Below are 18,291 nucleotides of genomic sequence, written 5' to 3' on the forward strand. Positions count from 1 at the left end.
CAAATGGAGTATTTTCCATTTAAAATTATTAACACAGACAAATTTTATTCAATATTTTGGAACAATGTAATATTTGTAATTATTTGTTGTGATATCATGTGACAGTCATGTGACCATTTTGTAAATAAACAAAATGATTTCTGTTATCGTCACCTTTTATTTGATTATCAACGTCAGTTCACAAAATTTACCTATTATTATCAACACCTGGTTTGTTTCCAACGCTACCTATGCAGGTATGTAAACTTTCAGTGTTAACTTGTTACTTTTCATAAAGTGTGGACACAAATACATGTCTGTGAAAATTCCACTTCCTCAGATAGAATTCTTATAGATATACCTATCGATATACTAGTATATGTTCCTGGTATACCATGCTTTTTCAAAAATATAATTAGAAAATTAGTTATCACCTCGCTCTATTTCAAGTTACAAACGTGCAAAATCGCCCAAAGTTGCATAGATTATTCATGACTGAAAAAAACTCTCAGTTTTGTAAATATAAAGAAATCTATCAGATATACCAGTAACATATATGTTAGATAAACTGTTCTCAGGATATACAGTATAGAATTTTGAAATAAGATATATTTAATAAAAAGCTTTTATAAAAATCATAATAAAAAAAACGGTGTCACCAAGCTTGTTTTCCTGCTACAAGAAGAAATTGAAAATTTCTTAAACATATCCGAATAGAAATTTTACTATTTGTGTTAAATGTCCCCTTAAATTGCTTAAAAATTGCGAATTTTACTCATTTGCAAGGAACTAGATTAACTATGTAGTGCTAATGGCTGATAAATTAAGCCTAATATACAATCTAACATAGCGACAGTTTATTTACCTTTAAAAATTATTTTATTGATTGAACGTGACATTGCTCAACGTTCAGAGGCCATTATTTTATACAAATTCAGGACTCGATTTTTTTTCAAAATAAATACAATAATAAGTTTTGTAACATCCTGTCGTGCCTGACAGCCAAACGTACGCGGCCCCAATCGAAGACTAGTCCAGTGATTACTGTGTGTCTATACCTTTCTTTTTTTTTGTCCTGTTTCAACTGTCAACGTTTATTTGTCCGCGTAAACGAAATTCCTCTAGAGACTTCGTTATTAACAATGTTATGATATTTGTTCCTATTGAGCCATTATTTCGTTAGGAACTTAAACTGTTACTCCCCTCCATTTGGAATAACTGTGTGTGCTGTGTCATCTTCCTTGTTAGTTATTACCACAAGCCTTTTCCATTTGCAGTCTTTATAATCGTTATATAGTTTGTAGCTATAATCAGCGTCCTTTTAAGCAGAAGCCTCTTGAAAATTGTTATTTTTTTTTACAATTAAGCATGGGAGGAATTAACTGCCCACGGCGGTTCTGCAGTGGATGCTGTCGTGGCCGGATGCAGTCAGTGTGAAGCCTCCCAATGCAGAGGGACTGTTGGATTCGGAGGTGACCCAGATGAGAATGGTGAAACAACCCTTGACGCCATGATAATGGACGGGTATTTTTTTTCATAATTCTTTACTTTTTTATTATTTTTGTTTTTAATTTCCTAATTTTTTTTCATTACATATGCACCACAGTAGTAGTAAAGCATTTTACATTTACATCACCTAACGATATTCCATTGCTATTTTTGTGATAATATTCAGACCTTCTCCGAAATTAAGATAGATGACAAACCACTGCATTGTCCATTTGGGCGGCATAGCTAGAAGATTACTTGCACAGTATCACGAAAACATGTTATTATGCAGCCATGCTGAGAAATGACAATGGATAGCATAGTGTGGCATTTTCGTGATATTTTTTTTACTAAGAAGTTTACTGGGTTTTTTTTTACGGGGAATGTTGCATTGTACCATACGGACAATGTACGACATTATGAGTTAGTATGGATATTATAACGAAAGTTTAAAGGTGAAGACAAACGAAATCTCTTATAGAATAAGACATGAAGCTTCAACAATACATCTTCGTTTTTTGTTTTTAACAACGAGTCTAGCTGTTGATGACATCTCTTTAAGGTTACTCAGCGGATTTGTGCATTCAGAGTAATTTTGGAGAGAAATTTTCTTTATGATAATAGAAGTTTTTAACGACATCGACTGGTTATATAGTCCTCGTACGGTCGGTAAAATTGCTTTACCATTCTCAAACATATTTTTATTGAAGAACATGACATCTCATTTATTTTTACTATACGATCTTTTGTGTATTTGCACTTGACTATATAAATGATGTATATATATGTGCATGCTTTGTGTGAAATATATATTTTCCCTTTTATAATATTTTCACCATAAGTAAAACCATGGATGTTGGAGCTGTGGCTGCTTTAAGACTGGTGAAACCAGCAATAGCTGTTGCTCGAGCTGTGATGGATTATACAGAACACACATTGTTAGTAGGAGACCAAGGTAAATAAAAACGTTATAATTAAGGGTTGGTACCAACCTCTCCTAGGATGCTGATACTTTAATGCGAAAATCTTTTCAATTAAGTTATAGCACAACTTCTTTATATGTATTCAAATGTTTTCGTGGTTTGGTTCAAGGACTTAATAAATTAAGTGTTTCCAATATTAAAGCACGAAACAGTATATGAAATATGATACATATCCAGTTTGCTTTTAGTTCTGAATGTGTTGTGCCTAGTGGAGAAGCTGCAGATACCAATTTTGAAGTATTTCGTCCTCCCGAACTCGAGGCGAGCACGCTACAACGAGATCATCAAGTCGGTTCATTTTCAACGAAGAAATACAGTTGTATTTAAACTATCTCTTCCATAACTATTATCTATTTACATTTTCTTTAACTGCAGGTGTGTGGGGTATCTGATAATCCTAGGAGTTACATATTGTTTCGTTTTATTTGTTTAAGCCTCGTTATTTGCGAAGGACATGGGATTTACTATAGAAACGCTGACAACAAACAAGTCTCACATCGAATGGAAGAACTGGATCAACAATAAATGTCAGCCAAATTTTAGAAAAGTTGGTATTACCCCCCTTCTGATTGTTGCGCTTTTTACTTATAAAAATGTTCACTAATCTATAGTTTAAGAATTCACAGTTTTGTGTAAAACAAGAATTGTCTCACAATTTGCTTTACACTGAGTACTTTTTTCGTTTATTTTGATTATTTCAAAATGTCCACCTTTTAAATTCCATAAACAATAAGTTGATGAAAATATTAACTGTTTGAAGTGCTAAGACAAATTAAACTTAAAATCCTATACTATGCACAATGAGTGTTTGCCGTTTTAATAAGCTATGCATTGGAAAATTAAAATAATTTGTGTCACCTTTTAAATCTTTTGTAGTCCTGCACTCATTCAACATGTATTTTTTTCTTTCAAATTCAACGGAAATGTTCCGATAGTTGAATGAAGACTGCATTCAACAAAAAGAAGTTAAAAAAATCTTGATTACACCTTAACTTCAACCATTTCTGAAATTTAAAAAAAACCAATTGATTATACTTTTGTACATAAAGTTTGATTATAAGTAGTTGTGTAGCAATACATGTCCGTTATATCTTAGCTGTTAATATCTAGGCAATACAGTTATGAGTATGCCCTTTAAGCGTTGGAAATTCTGTAATTAATCTGCTTTCATTTAACTTAAATACAGGAATCAACTTAGTGTAGTCAGAGACATATATACGTGTATGTCTCTGTTGTAGTCAGTTGACATAATTCTATACATTCAAACATTCGTTTCTAAATTTGAATTGAACATAAGAACATGTACAGTTTTCATAGATATTTAGTTGCAGCTAAATAACAATTATAAATGTGTCCAAAATGTTGTAAAATTACGAATAAACTTGATTTGTTTTCTATCGAACGTTGTTTTGTTTTAGAATGTTATTCCAGACCACACAACTAGTTGTGGTCCATATAAACCAAAGAAAAAATTAGAGAAACAGCATCCTAATAGTCGTTCGAATTTTGGTATTTCACCTTACAACCACGACACTATTGGAATGATAGCTATTGATAAGAATGGCAACATAAGTGCTGGTACATCCACTAACGGACTGTCACACAAAGTTCCCGGGTAAGATTAATGATTTTATTTATCAATTTTGAGGTGGAAAAATAACCCACAGTGGTATAAGGAAAGATGGTTTTCAAATTTGAAAAATTGTATTTCATTCATTTCACGTAGAAGCTTATCAAGGAGATATTTTTAGATTACAGTTTTTTTTTTAAATTTCAATCTAAGGTAATAATTCAGAATAGATGACATCAATTTCATGAAAAAGAATTTTTCAGTATCTTCATTATTAATTTATATTGATAATTTCAAAACAACGTATAGCCCTGGTGGTATAAGTAAAATTCACAGCTGGAAATTGTCCCTGTCGTTTTATGTGGACAAAAATACTTGCAAAATAATATGTTAAATAATTATTATATATTGATTAGACGTGTTGGTGATTCACCTTTGATGGGAGCAGGGTCATATGCTATGAATGGAGCGGGTGGAGCTGCTTGTACAGGGGATGGGGATATAATGATGAGATTTCTACCATCGTAAGTATTCGTTTACTTATATACTATATACCAGACCAAATTCATCCTGAAACACTCATGATGCATGATCAATGGGAAAAAAACAGTTATGAAATTGTGTGTGTCTGAATTGAGCGCTTTTTTGAATTTTCTTTCGTCAGAAACCCTAAGATATATTCAAAGCAAGGGATCTATATAAAAATGAAGAAATGGGACAAACAAGAATATTCATCTACACGAGTATCTTTGTATGGGAGAGTTGAAACCATATTATTAAAAAAAAAACATTCGAAAAAGAGAAATAAAGTTTATCTAATTGATATGATTGTACAATTATATTGTTTTCATTGAAGATTTGCAAAGAATACATATTGTAAGTGAAATCAAAAACGTGGGGGAAATCGTGATGGTTCGCAGTTGGTAGCCGTTTTCCTTTATTACAGATTCCAAGCGGTAATGTTGATGAAATCAGGAATGGAACCATCTCTGGCACTGAAAGAAGCAATGGCACCCATCATTCAATATTACCCTTCTTTCTTTGGTGCCATGATCGCAGTCAGTAGCAATGGAACGTTTGGTATGAAATGCATATTAAAGAGATATACGAAATATAATTGCTAATCACAATAAAAATGTATAGTTTTAATACATTTGTCTTGATTGAATCATAAAAACAAAACAAAAAACGAACTCCAAGGTTATTTTCAAAAAAGGAAAGTTCATTAAAACGGAAATAATCAAACGTTAGACACTATCTTTCAACCATTACATCTTCGAAGAATTTAAAAACCAGATACATTGTATTTAGTTTTTACCTAGCGCTTGTAGTTAAGAATTTTAAGATATTATGGTTCAAGACCGAGAAGTATGTTTTCTAGTGGTAGATTTGCCATGATCGTGGTTTTTTTTTCTGTAAAGAGAAATGAATGTACATTTTAAAGGCACATTAGTCATATGTAGGTAACATAGTTAACTTTTTATTTAATTTCAGCTGCTGTCTGTCACGGATATAAGACATTTCCATTTTGTGTTGTAAATCCATCATTCCATGAGGTTAAAGTGCTAAAAGTGCAATGCACATGATAAATGCATATAACTATTTTTTATAATATTTTTAATCCAACGTCAGACCCGAGAATGATATGATTCTACTTATATTGCATATAAGTTTACTAATGCTTCCATACCTTGTAGATGCAAATATGTAAACATTTTAGCATTCGAAATTGCTTGTATATCGTAGATTATCGCCCGTGTTAATGGTTATAAACAGCAACACAAATTGTGTACAAGACCACATTCACCTGTTGGTATAAAATACCCCATATATTTCTAAAATATTTTATGCTAAAAGGAATAGATGTTATAACTTATTATTTTACAGTTTTCAGTTGTTAAGATATGTGAATATAGCAGAATTTTGAGTTGTGTAGATATGTGAATGTGTGCTGAGTTTTTAGTTGTATTGATATTTGAATGTGTGCTGAGTTTTTAGTTAATTGTATTGATATTTGAATTTGTGCTGAGTTTTTAGTTGTGTTGATATCAGAATGTGTGCTGGGTATTTAGTTGTGTTGATATTTGAATGTGTGCTAAATTTTTAGTTGTGTTGATATAAGAATGTGTACTGAGTTTTTAGTTGTGTTAATATTTGAATGTGTGCAGATATTTGGGTTGTGAAGATTGTAAACGTTTGCGGAATTCGAGCTATGAAGGATATTTGAAAATATTTCAGAATTTTTATTTGTGAAGATATGTGAATAAACTTTTATATAAACATGGTTTTTATATTACAGTAAAGTCATGTGATGACTGTCAATGCAAATCATCCGTGAATAAATTTTGTTGGTACTAGATTGAATAAAATTTTCCTCATGCTTTTCAGTACTCAAATATAGAAATATAGATAGATATAAGATAGAGTAAATAGAAGATAGACAAACACCACTTGTTTGTCCTTTAGAACCATCTTTTTCGATAGTAATAAATATTTGACAGATAAACTGAAAAAAACAATTATAAAAAAAGAACAGGAATAATATCATAAGCGATAGTTTGCTACAACCCTTATCTGTTGTTATGTTGATATGATTCAAATATGCTTTTTTTGTGAAGTTGAACAAATATTTGGTTTCACCAAATGTCAACCAAAGGTCAGCTTTTACATCCCTGTTGCTATATTCACTACAGAAATTTGAACTCTGCCCTAGTTCCCACTTGACCACTATCTTCCATATAACATTACCATCAGATTGCAAATTTCATTGTTTTACCTCTTGCTACTGGATTTGACGCTGGACTCGTGTATATAAATAAACTCATCATAGATACCAGGATTACATTTTGTATATTAGAGACAGCAATAGTTACTGGTATACATGATCAAATACCATTAATTATTTAAAACATACAAATCAAACATTTAACATGAGGGAATCGCCCGGTTCATCGACAGTGTAAATTTGGCTTGTTTTCAGAAATCATTATGATAAGTGATACATGTGTTATATTTCTTATTTTGCAAATTCGGAATTTCAAAATATATCGTTATAGATATATTTTGAAATTCCGAATTTGCAAAATAAGAAATATAACAGCTTTGCAAACTTTCTTTTATTAAATATTTTATTTTTTATTCTCAAAACGAATTTGTAAAAGTGGACAATTTAGAAGAAAATAGATTTTACAGATATTTGACAAATATTGATAATTATTCATTCATTAATTATACATGCTATATTTTGAATAAAAGAAAGAGTGTAGGCAATTAGGCCTATTGTCAAAATTACAAAGATTGTCGCAACATAGGTATACGAAAATCAATAATTTAGATTAAAGTGTCAGCTTGGTTGACAAGACAAAATTATGAGTGACCAATTAAAATGTTGTGGTCAGCTACGAAATTATGTAACGATAATTTTCATTGGTAAAACGAAGAAAACCTGGAATCTCTAAGCACGTGAGCAACGACCTTTTTAAGCTAGTGTTTTGGGCTATTCGTCAGTTGCCATGAGATCTCAGTTGTAATAAAATATAGTTATTTTGGAATTCTTCGTTTTAACCAGGTAATTCATATTTAATATTTTAAAGCCTTCTTTTTATGAAAATTACATTTACTTTTTAATTTAGTTTTATTTATTTAATTCTATCTATTTAAAATGAGCGTTTTTAGTTTATTACGTTACGATTAATATAGATGATTTTTAAGTGAAAATATACAGTAAACATTAATTCCCTAAATGTTATTTATTTCATTAATATTCATTATTACATGCGAATTTGTTTACAGGAGATTTGTTTATTTGAAGCATAATTTATTCGTAGTAAAGTTTAATTCTGTTATTTGGTTATATTTAATATTCAACGAAGTTTAAAGAAATCTTTGTTTGTCACTTTGGTTTACCTTGACAACGCAACAGAACACAAAGAAAATATTTGTTGTTTCATGTATATTGAAATCGTACCGATGCAGGATTGATCTCCAGAACAGAAATATTTGCGTATTACGTAATAGCAAGAAACATTTAATATATTACAGCTTGACATTATCTATGTATGATGAACTATAAATATTGTGAAATATATTGTATGCATTTATATGAAATTGTATTATAGAGTTGCCATGAGATCTCAGTTGTAATAAAATATAGTTATTTTGGAATTCTTCGTTTTAACCAGGCCAGCTAAAGTCCAGACGACATAGGCTGAAAGTCAAGTACGACACATGCAAAAGAGCAAATATATATATCATGTCGACATACATGATTATCACGTCGTCATCTGAATTAACAATGACAAGCTGATGTGATCTATTAAATTCAAAAGTATATTGACATTTATTAATACGTATGTATAGATATAAACAGACAAACACCAGAGTAAACAAATCAATCAAAATCACACATACTCGAAACGGACCCTTAGGCTTATCACAGGAAATCTTATGTTTGAGACTATCAATTACTTTTAAACTTATGTTTGTGTATGTTGATGAAAACGACATACAGTGGTTACCAAATTATACACTGACAAAATGAAGAAGAAAAAAAACAGTTTTGAAATCACTAGTTAAAAAAAAGAGATTAACTTGCTGTAAGGTTAATAGGGGGTCTGAATTAAAATTCAAAGAATTATTTTGATATTTTGTCAAAATTTAGTTTATATCATACCTATTTTTAAATATGATAAAAGTATGGGTTATCGGGATGTTTTCAGGTTTTGCTAAATTGTCAGATTTTGTATAGATTATGCATGGAAAACCCAATGTTGTGTGATAAAAAGAAAACTTCACCATATAATTGAACTTTAAGATAAGATATGAGAAGATAGCTCTAACAATATGCTTTCAGATAAGAAAAAGAAAACAAATGTGGTCACCGGACTCTTTTTCTTGCTACATAATAAAGTAAGTAAGTAAAGTAGGTAAATTCACAATATTTTCTATTAAGTATATAAGCTACTTAATTTGAGTTATCTTCCATTATATTTGAGTTATTTCCTCTTATACTCTTATATCATAAACTTAGGGGGGGGGGGAGAATGTATCAAACAAAAATATTCTGTTTTTTGTGTGTAAAATACAGCCGTTAATATGATAAAACACAATATTTTCTATATTTACACGAAAAGTCTTATATAAATAAAATACATACTACTATCGAAATGCTCTCTTCATTAATAAAATTAACGGTACCAATTTTCTTGCACCAGATGCATTAAAGATCTAGACCGATTGTAATCTGCTATTTCAAAACCAAGATGGGAGAAGACACCCAAGTCACCTTACAAATAACATTATATTATAAAATAGTCGACTATACATTGCCAAAAGGTAATAGCACCATATCATTGTGCTTCAAATACAATGACGTATCGCTGTTTGATCTCAAACGGGAGCAATAATCGGCAATGTGTGAACCCCGCTTTAAACAGCTATTGTTTAGTTTTGTAAGTTGTTTAATACATTTAAAGTTTAAAACTTACAGCCATATGAAGATTAAGTCATTCAATTGAAAGGAAAAAAATGTGGTAGGAACGGAAGAGGTTAGAATTAAACTCATTATAGATACCAGGACTAAATTTTGTATTTACGCCAGACGCGCGTTTCGTCTACAAAAGCTGAGGTAATCATAGAAAGGACTTTACATTTCCTCTTTATTTCGCACAGCAATTTAAATTTTGAAACACCGTTATTCGGTCTAATGCATACAGTAAGTATATGAAACCAACTTATTTATTTCGAAAGAGTGTTGTTTTGGTTTTACAAATTGCTTTCAACCCTTTGCAGATGGATATTGTTAAAATAACCTCGAAAGACGTGATCAAATTTTGTCGTTTATCTGAATGATGTAGTCAAAATAGCTTATCAACTAGGTTAATCAAAGGCACGTTAAGATAATGGTACCTATTCTATTACTGAATATTCTTGTGTTTGTTTGTGGAGATAAAACACCTATTGTGGTCACAACATGGTCGTACCCGAATGCAACTAGAGCAGGTTTGTTTTAAATACACTATCATGACTATGAATGGCTTAAATTTTAAGTGTTTGATGTCAGTCAACTTCACAAGACTTAGTTCCTACCATAACTATATCGGATATTAAGAAATGATAATTAATTTTCCTGTCTGGAGACCTTTTTATAAATCATTTCTAGGCAAAACAACTCGCAAATTTACTTTGATTTACATCTCATTTTATTTTATTTGAGCATATACCAATTTTAATTCAATAACGCAAGAATATTAGACTCAGTACAATTAATATTGCTGTTATGCACAATGTAATATAATACATAACTTGTCAATAACCGTGTATTCAACATTTATCTATATCCAACATATCAAATCATATATTTTCTATGTTTTTCCTATTTTTACATTTTAGCGTGGATAGAACTAACACAAAATCACGGCAATGCTGTAGATGCAGTTGTAACTGGATGCAGCGCATGTGAGACTGCGCAGTGTCGTGGAGCTGTTGGCTTTGGCTCGAAACCAGATGAATCTGGAAACACAACGCTCGATGCCATGATTATGGATGGGTATAATGAAGATGTGACATGATTGCATATTAAACGCAACTCTCTGACAAACCAAATGACATAGAAGCATTCAACTATAAGGTACCCTACGACCTTTAACAATGAACAAAACCCAAACTACATAGTAATCTAATATAGCATATAAAAGGCCCCGAAATGACAAATTCAAATGAGAAAAATAACGTTCTGATTAAAATCCATTTCTGTATATTGTAATAGTTTTATATCGTTTTCATAGTAAAATATACACAATTTAATTTTTTACTTATAAAACATTATCATTAACTTTTATGAAGAAAAACAATGGATGTTGGTGCTGTAGGATGTTTGACTAATACCAAGTCAGCCATTGCTGTTGCAAAAGCTGTAATGAAATATACCAAACATACATTATTAGTCGGAGAAAAAGGTAAGTGTGATGAGTTTGTAAAATTCTAAGAGTTACAAATGTATTTATAGAATACTCTCCTCATTTATTATGAAAAAATTCTGACATCATTGATGTTCAATGGATTCATTTGTTAAATACTCGAAGTTGAAGTTTAGATATAAATTAAATAAACGTTTTTATCGCTATTTTGTGCATTTTTCCTTTGATCTTTTTTTTTTGTGATATTTTTCATATCATGCTACTAGCTTGAGATGGAAATTATCGCTAGGAACTAAGCAGGCACGTGGCGTTGCTAACGAAATTGACATGAAATTGACAACGTCGTCATAGGTAAAATAGCCATGAACAGATTATCATTGGTCATCTCAACTCGATTGCCTTATTCGCTTTCGCCGTCCCGGCTCAAGCGAGAAAATCTATCTCGTTGAGATAATCAACGATAATCTATAATTATTTTACATGTTTTTCCTTTCTTTCTTACGTTGTGTTATTTTGGTTGAGATGCAATATTCTGTTTATCATATCATATAAATTATCAGCCTCCTGTAGTGAATGAACGTATTATTATATATTGAATTATTCCAGCTTCTCGATTTGCTGCTGATATGGGATTGGGTTGGGATAGCAGTTTGTCGTCATCAAAGTCAGAATCTCAGTATAGTGAATGGAAACAAAAGACCTGCCAACCCAATTTTTGGGAGGTATGAATGCATTGGATTAAGTAGGCAAATTTGTAAAAACAAATAAAGATAGAAAACGAACTCTGTAGATTTATTACTTTTCATAAATACTAGTATTTAAGGTGGTATGGCAAACTCCGAAACAGCGGTGACATCAGGCTACGCTTCTTTTCAGAGAAATGGAAGTATGACCCGAACGATAACGCTGTATGGATTTTGGTGGTATGGGTGTCTTTCGCAATCTTGGATTGTAAACACAGAGAATCTAAGGTCCAGATTTTCGATCAAGTTAGCAATTTGATACAGGAATGCAGATAATTAATGTGCATGTGCATTTAAAAGAACTTTTTTAGAAGATTTAAACTTATAAAATATTAATATTTGTACAAGTTATCAATTTGATACAGGAATGCAGATAATTAATGTTAATGTGCATTTAAAAGAACATATTTAGAAAATTAAAACTTATAAATATTAATATTTGTACAAGTGTTGATTAGTTCTGATTGAATTTTGATATTTTTTAATTGGCATTTTAAGGGGAGGTAACTATGAAATAGTGCTTTTTCTGAAGGAATTTACATGGAATTTTGCTATTTTGTAATTTAGCCGGAAAAAAAAGCACGGTGACCCTATCTTTTCTTTTGAAATTGTCAAAGCATTTAATAAAAGCTATCTTCTCGTATTTTATTTTACAATTCTATCATTTAGTTTAGTTTCTAATCACATAATGGTGATTTTTCCTGTATAATCAATACAAAATGTGTCATTTTGTCACGACGTGTAGCTTGAGAAAATGCACGGTGACCTATCAATTTTATGATATCTTTGAACATATATCAATAGATACTACGTTTTGGCAAAGTATGAACAAATTCTATCATTTTTGATTTAGACTCCCATACACCTTAATCATTCCGATATATGCCTGTTTATTTATACCAACCCTGAATGTAAAGAAATCACCTTGCTATCTTTTGAAAATCAGTTCATGACAATATATATTTATATTAGAATTCATTCAAGTTTCAAAATGTTTTTGTTTTAAATTTAGGACCTCTGAACTTGACATGTACACATTTTCAGAATGTTACTCCAGATCCTTCCTCTAGCTGTGGTCCATACCACCCAGACAACACTACTACTTCATCAATAATGGATAGCATTGACATAGATAACCATGATACTATTGCAATGTTAGCTATTGACCAAAACGGTGATATCAGTTCTGGAACATCTACTAATGGACTAAATCACAAAATTCCCGGGTATGAGATATGAAATATAATTCGTTTATAATACACATATAAGCATAGATAAATTTGGTTGCAAATATATATTTAAGAAAACAATGCCATACACGTGCACAATGAAAAAAAGACTAACAGTGACTTCACTGAAAACCTAAAACATTATCTGATTGCAACCCATATGTTCATTTGCCTAATTTATTCTGTCGTTAAATTTAGACCCAAGCTGATTATTTACTATAGCAGAAGTTCATTTAATACCAAAGACACCATTGAATGGGTTAGGAAAATTTTACGACAAAACAGTTTTTTTATGTTGTGTCTTCTGTACTATTATTTGTCTGTTTTCTTTTTCTTTTTAGCCATGGCGTTGTCAGATATTTTCTATCTATGAGTTTGACTCTCCCTATGGTATCTTTCGTCCCTCTTTTAGGAATGTAGTTTCTGATTTCTTTTCTTTTCTTGAGTGACATTATATCCAACCAACATCTGCAGCTTCTTAAGATTTCTGTGCATAGTAGTGAGAACATCCCAACCCTGCTTTCTGTTCAAATTAATGTCATCCTGTTGGTGACTGCAACCGTAAAACTGGTTTCATCCACCACATGGTATGTGTTGTACTAACAGTGGCTATCCGTACCATGTGTCAATCTTTGATTATTGTTTTGATAGTGTAATTGAGAGTGTACTCATGATCTACCTCCAATTTTTACTATTCAGTGGAGAAAGTACTACATGTACGTCTTTGTATTATAGTCCGTCTTCTAGCATTTTAAAATAAAAATTCTAACCGATATATAAAGAAACAAGACATCTCATATAAGACTTGCAAATGGCCCGGAAATTATAGTTGTAATGCCAAATCAATAACGAAGTTAAAGAGTATAAAATAAAACAGATATCACTTATGCCATGCTAGAATTTGGCCATTAAAACTTTGAAGTTTAAAACAGTCGAGTAAAAATAATATTTTAACATTTGATTACCAGTGATACTTGATGTAAAGAAAATTAACGGTTTGTTTCAAAAGTTTGTCTTAAGATTTTTTTCCAGGCAACACAGAGTGTAAACGATACGATTTTCGAGTGAAACGTCATCATTGAATACTCCGAAATGCGAATTGATCAGAATTTAGACCAAGTGTATCGTGAGACATCTACAATTTTCATGATTGATGTGAGAACTTTTTAACAATGTTTCATATAAAGTGTATATTTTTATAGACGAGTAGGTGATTCTCCTATAGTTGGAGCAGGTTCCTATGCTATGAATGGTGTTGGCGCTGCTGCTTCTACTGGTAATGGCGATATCATGATGCGATTTTTACGTTACTTAAGTAAAATTCATTTTTATACGACCGCAAAATTTGAAAAAATTTTCGTCGTATATTGCTATCACGTTGGCGTCGGCGTCGTCGTCGTCGTCGTCGTCGTCGTCGTCGTCGTCGTCGTCGTCCGGCGTCCGAATACTTTTAGTTTTCGCACTCTAACTTTAGTAAAAGTGAATGGAAATCTATGAAATTTTAACACAAGGTTTATGACCACAAAAGTAAGGTTGGTATTGATTTTGGGAGTTTTGGTCCCAACATTTTAGGAATTAGGGGCCAAAAAGGGCCCAAATAAGCATTTTCTTGGTTTTCGCACTATAACTTTAGTTTAAGTTAATAGAAATCTATGAAATTTTGACACAAGGTTTATGACCACAAAAGAAAGGTTGGGATTGATTTTGGGAGTTTTGGTTCCAACAGTTTAGGAATTAGGGGCCAAAAAAGGGCCCAAATAAGCATTATTCTAGGTTTTCGCACAATAACTTTAGTTTAAGTAAATAGAAATCAATGAAATTTAAACACAATGTTTATGACCACAAAAGGAAGGTTGGTATTGATTTTGGGAGTTTTGGTCCTAACAGTTTAGGAATAAGGGGCCCAAAGGGTCCAAAATTGAACTTTGTGTGATTTCATCAAAAATTGAATAATTGGGGTTCTTTGATATGCCGAATCTAACTATGTATGTAGATTCTTAACTTTTGGTCCCGTTTTCAAATTGGTCTACATTAAGGTCCAAAGGGTCCAAAATTAAACTTAGTTTGATTTTAACAAAAATCGAATCCTTGGGGTTCTTTGATATGCTGAATTTAAAAATGTACTTAGATTTTTAATTATTGGCCTAGTTTTCAAGTTGGTCCAAATGGGGGTCTAAAATTAAACTTTGTTTGATTTCATCAAAAATTGAATAAATGGGTTCTTTGATATGCAAAATCTAACTGTGTATGTAGATTCTTAATTTTTGGTCCAGTTTTCAAATTGGTCTACATTAAGGTCCAAAGGGTCCAAAATTAAACTAAGTTTGATTTTTAACAAAAATTAAATTCTTGGGCTTATTTGATATGCTTTATCTAAATATGTACTTTGATTTTTGATTATGGGCCCAGTTTTCAAGTTGGTCCAAATCAGGATTCCATATGAAATATTGTGCAATAGCAAGAAATTTTCAGTTGCACAGTATTGCACAATAGCAAGAAATATCTAATTGCACAATATTGTGCAATAGCAATTAATTTTCAATTGGAGTTATCTTTCTTTGTATAGAATAGTAGTTGATAATATATGTTGGAAATTTGCCAGACATGACTATGATGTCATTTTCTATTTTTATTTGCCAATAACTTTATGTAAATGACTTCATTGGAAATTTGCCAATATAAAATGTTGCTGATGAAGCTTTTTTTCCTTATCTTATCTAAAATGTTTTTAGATAATGTATGTTGGACATTTGCCAGACATGACTATGATGTCATTTTCTATTTTTATTTGCCAATAACTTTATGTAAATAACTTCATTGGAAATTTGCCAATATAAAATGTTGCTGATGAAGTTTTTTTTATTGTTTTATACAATAAACAATGTATATTCACTTTTACTACCAACAAATCTTTACCATTCAGTGATAACAAGCACTTTATTTTACATTTTAATATTTTATGATGTATTTAAAAGAGTAGTTATTGTTGCAAACTCCATTAGAAATTTGAATTGATATCAGTTTTGGAAAAAGGGAAACGGGGATGTGAAAAAAAAGGGGGGGGGGTTAAATTTTTCTCATTTCAGATTTCATAAATAAAAAGAAAATTTCTTCAAACATTTTTTTGAGAGGATTAATATTCAACAGCATAGTGAATTGCTCAAAGGCAAAAAAAAACTTTTAAGTTCATTAGACCACATTCGTTCTGTGTCAGAAACCTATGCTGTGTCATGATCAACTATTTAATTTTAGATTTAAAAAGTTTGAAGAAGAAATCTTTAATTGATTTGTAAAATCTTGACATTTGTTTTGTGTAAAAAAAAACCATGTAATGTCAAAAATTTGATCACAATCCAAATTCAGAGCTGTATCACGCTTGAATGTTTTGTCCATACTTGCCCCAACTGTTCAGGGTTCGACCTCTGCGGTCGTATAAAGCTGCGCCCTGCGGAGCACCTGGTTATGTGATGCGATGACATTGAAGTTTTTATCTTGGCTGATATTTATGAACTGAGATCTCTGTCGCTCATGTTATAAACTGTTTTTCTATATTGGTTGTACATGGCAATTAGAAATTATGCCTTGATTGCCAATGGTATAAAGACCAAGACATAGAATTAAGTTTATATTCGTCACCGCACGGCTGTCAACAATGATGAAAAACCAAACCGTATAGTCCTAAAAAGACAAATGTAAAAACACTACAAACTATAAACAACAAAATATTGTACCAAAGATGTGTCGACTAAACTTGTTGGCGGACGCAAAACCCTCAGCTAACTTGGTGCGGTATTGTAACAGGGCAACATTAGAACAAGCTTTATAATTCAATTTAAAAGGTTAACTCATCTGACCAAATAACAAGAAGTAAAAAATCTTGCTTCTAAGACTACATAATAATCAGTTCATATCCAACATCCTAGAATTTAGTTAATTTACTGTATACATGCTTTGGTAGAATGTAATTTCTTCTTTAAACATTCCTCATTTACGCTTTTAAGGTTTCATGCCGTTATGATGATGCAGGTAGGCATGGATCCATTAACTGCATTAACAACTGCAATGAGGCCGATAACTCAATATTATCCAATGTTTCGTGGTGCAATGATTGCTGTCAACCAGGATGGAGATTATGGTTCGTAAAAAATATGTTTCATTCTAATAATTCCAAAAAACAGAACCTGTTTTTTGGGGTTGTTTTTTTTTGGGGGGGGGGGGGGGGTAAAAGATGTAACAACAATGGTGAAAAAATAATTCCGGCATCAGTCTTATAGGGAAAATAAGTAATTAAAATTGTTATAAAAACTTACTTCCGGAAATCACATAGTTTTTCAGGGTTTCTCAGCCGCAATAATATGTATTCAGACATAAACGAGATATGAATATGTTGAAAAGGGCGCATTAGAATAAATCCTTATGGGACCACAATCACAACAATGCTAAACACAAGTACCAAAATACATTGATTATATGAGTTTTCATCAAAACTGCACCAACTTTCACATGATGAGTCTTTCTTTTATAACATAAAATGTCTTTGTATCTTCAAATCTTGTCTTTTGAACTGAGGAATTTCCATGGAAAGACTTCAGGTGATGTTTTGGTGCACATTTTGATTTAAGTGCTCTTAAATATCTTTCGTTTTTATCTTCTTGAAATTTCTGTCTTCATCGTTATACTGAAAGTAGCTTAATATCTAAATTAAGGTTTATATCTAATTTATTTTATGGAATAGAATTTCTCCGATATCTATAACATTTAATATTATTTCAGCGGCAGTCTGTCATGGTATGGAATCCTTTGACTTTTGTGTGGCCAATCCTACCAATCGAAATGTACAAGTGTTGACGGCAAAATGTGTATGATGACTACCACAACTAAAAAAGACTTAATTGAAATTTTATTTTTTAAACCGAAATGTGGTTAAACAGAAATGAAAATATAACTAATTCTTCAATAATCCAATAACAGATTGAGTAATAAAATACATTTGTTATTATTTCCTAAAAGACTGATTCTGTTACGTACTGTAAGAAAATATATTTAAAAAAAGTAATAAAATTCGCGTGTGAGTAGGGATTATAAGTATAATAGAAGACAGAATATCAGGGCAAATATGACTAGTAAATGCTGAAAGATTATAAAAACTAAATAACAACATGTTTTTTTTACATTTTACGCTACTAATCCCAATAGAACTCACTAGCGGTATGTTTTTCGGTTTAAGAACCTAAGATACCAGCGTAGTTGCATGATCTATAATTGGAAAGATTGTGTCGTATTACCGATTTTGACATTTTGATGTAGTGTGAATTCGTATTGTAGGTGATTCTTACATAGCAGGATACCCACACTTGTAAATGCACTCGGTTGTCCCTTCTT

General features: G+C 31.3%; 2 protein-coding genes across 2 annotated transcripts; both read left to right on the forward strand.

Moving 5' to 3' along the window:
* The first annotated feature begins 77 nt into the window (after window positions 1-77).
* Window positions 78-6,300, forward strand: LOC143085449 (N(4)-(Beta-N-acetylglucosaminyl)-L-asparaginase-like). The gene is made up of 8 exons (XM_076261797.1): window positions 78-236; window positions 1,347-1,503; window positions 2,310-2,422; window positions 2,885-2,997; window positions 3,869-4,065; window positions 4,437-4,544; window positions 4,967-5,100; window positions 5,515-6,300. The coding sequence occupies exons 1-8, from the start codon at window positions 134-136 to the stop codon at window positions 5,604-5,606; spliced, it is 1,017 nt and encodes a 338-aa protein (XP_076117912.1). The 5' UTR covers window positions 78-133; the 3' UTR covers window positions 5,607-6,300.
* Window positions 6,301-9,861: 3,561 nt separating this feature from the next.
* LOC143043000 (N(4)-(Beta-N-acetylglucosaminyl)-L-asparaginase-like) lies at window positions 9,862-17,918 on the forward strand. The gene is made up of 8 exons (XM_076215498.1): window positions 9,862-10,020; window positions 10,411-10,567; window positions 10,864-10,976; window positions 11,544-11,659; window positions 12,725-12,906; window positions 14,112-14,247; window positions 16,840-17,044; window positions 17,683-17,918. Exons 1-8 carry the CDS (start codon window positions 9,921-9,923, stop codon window positions 17,772-17,774), a joined length of 1,101 nt encoding a protein of 366 aa, XP_076071613.1. The 5' UTR covers window positions 9,862-9,920; the 3' UTR covers window positions 17,775-17,918.
* The last annotated feature ends 373 nt before the right edge of the window (window positions 17,919-18,291 follow it).

Source organism: Mytilus galloprovincialis, chromosome 8, assembly GCF_965363235.1.
Source record: "Mytilus galloprovincialis chromosome 8, xbMytGall1.hap1.1, whole genome shotgun sequence".
NCBI classification, from domain to species: Eukaryota; Metazoa; Mollusca; class Bivalvia; order Mytilida; family Mytilidae; genus Mytilus; species Mytilus galloprovincialis.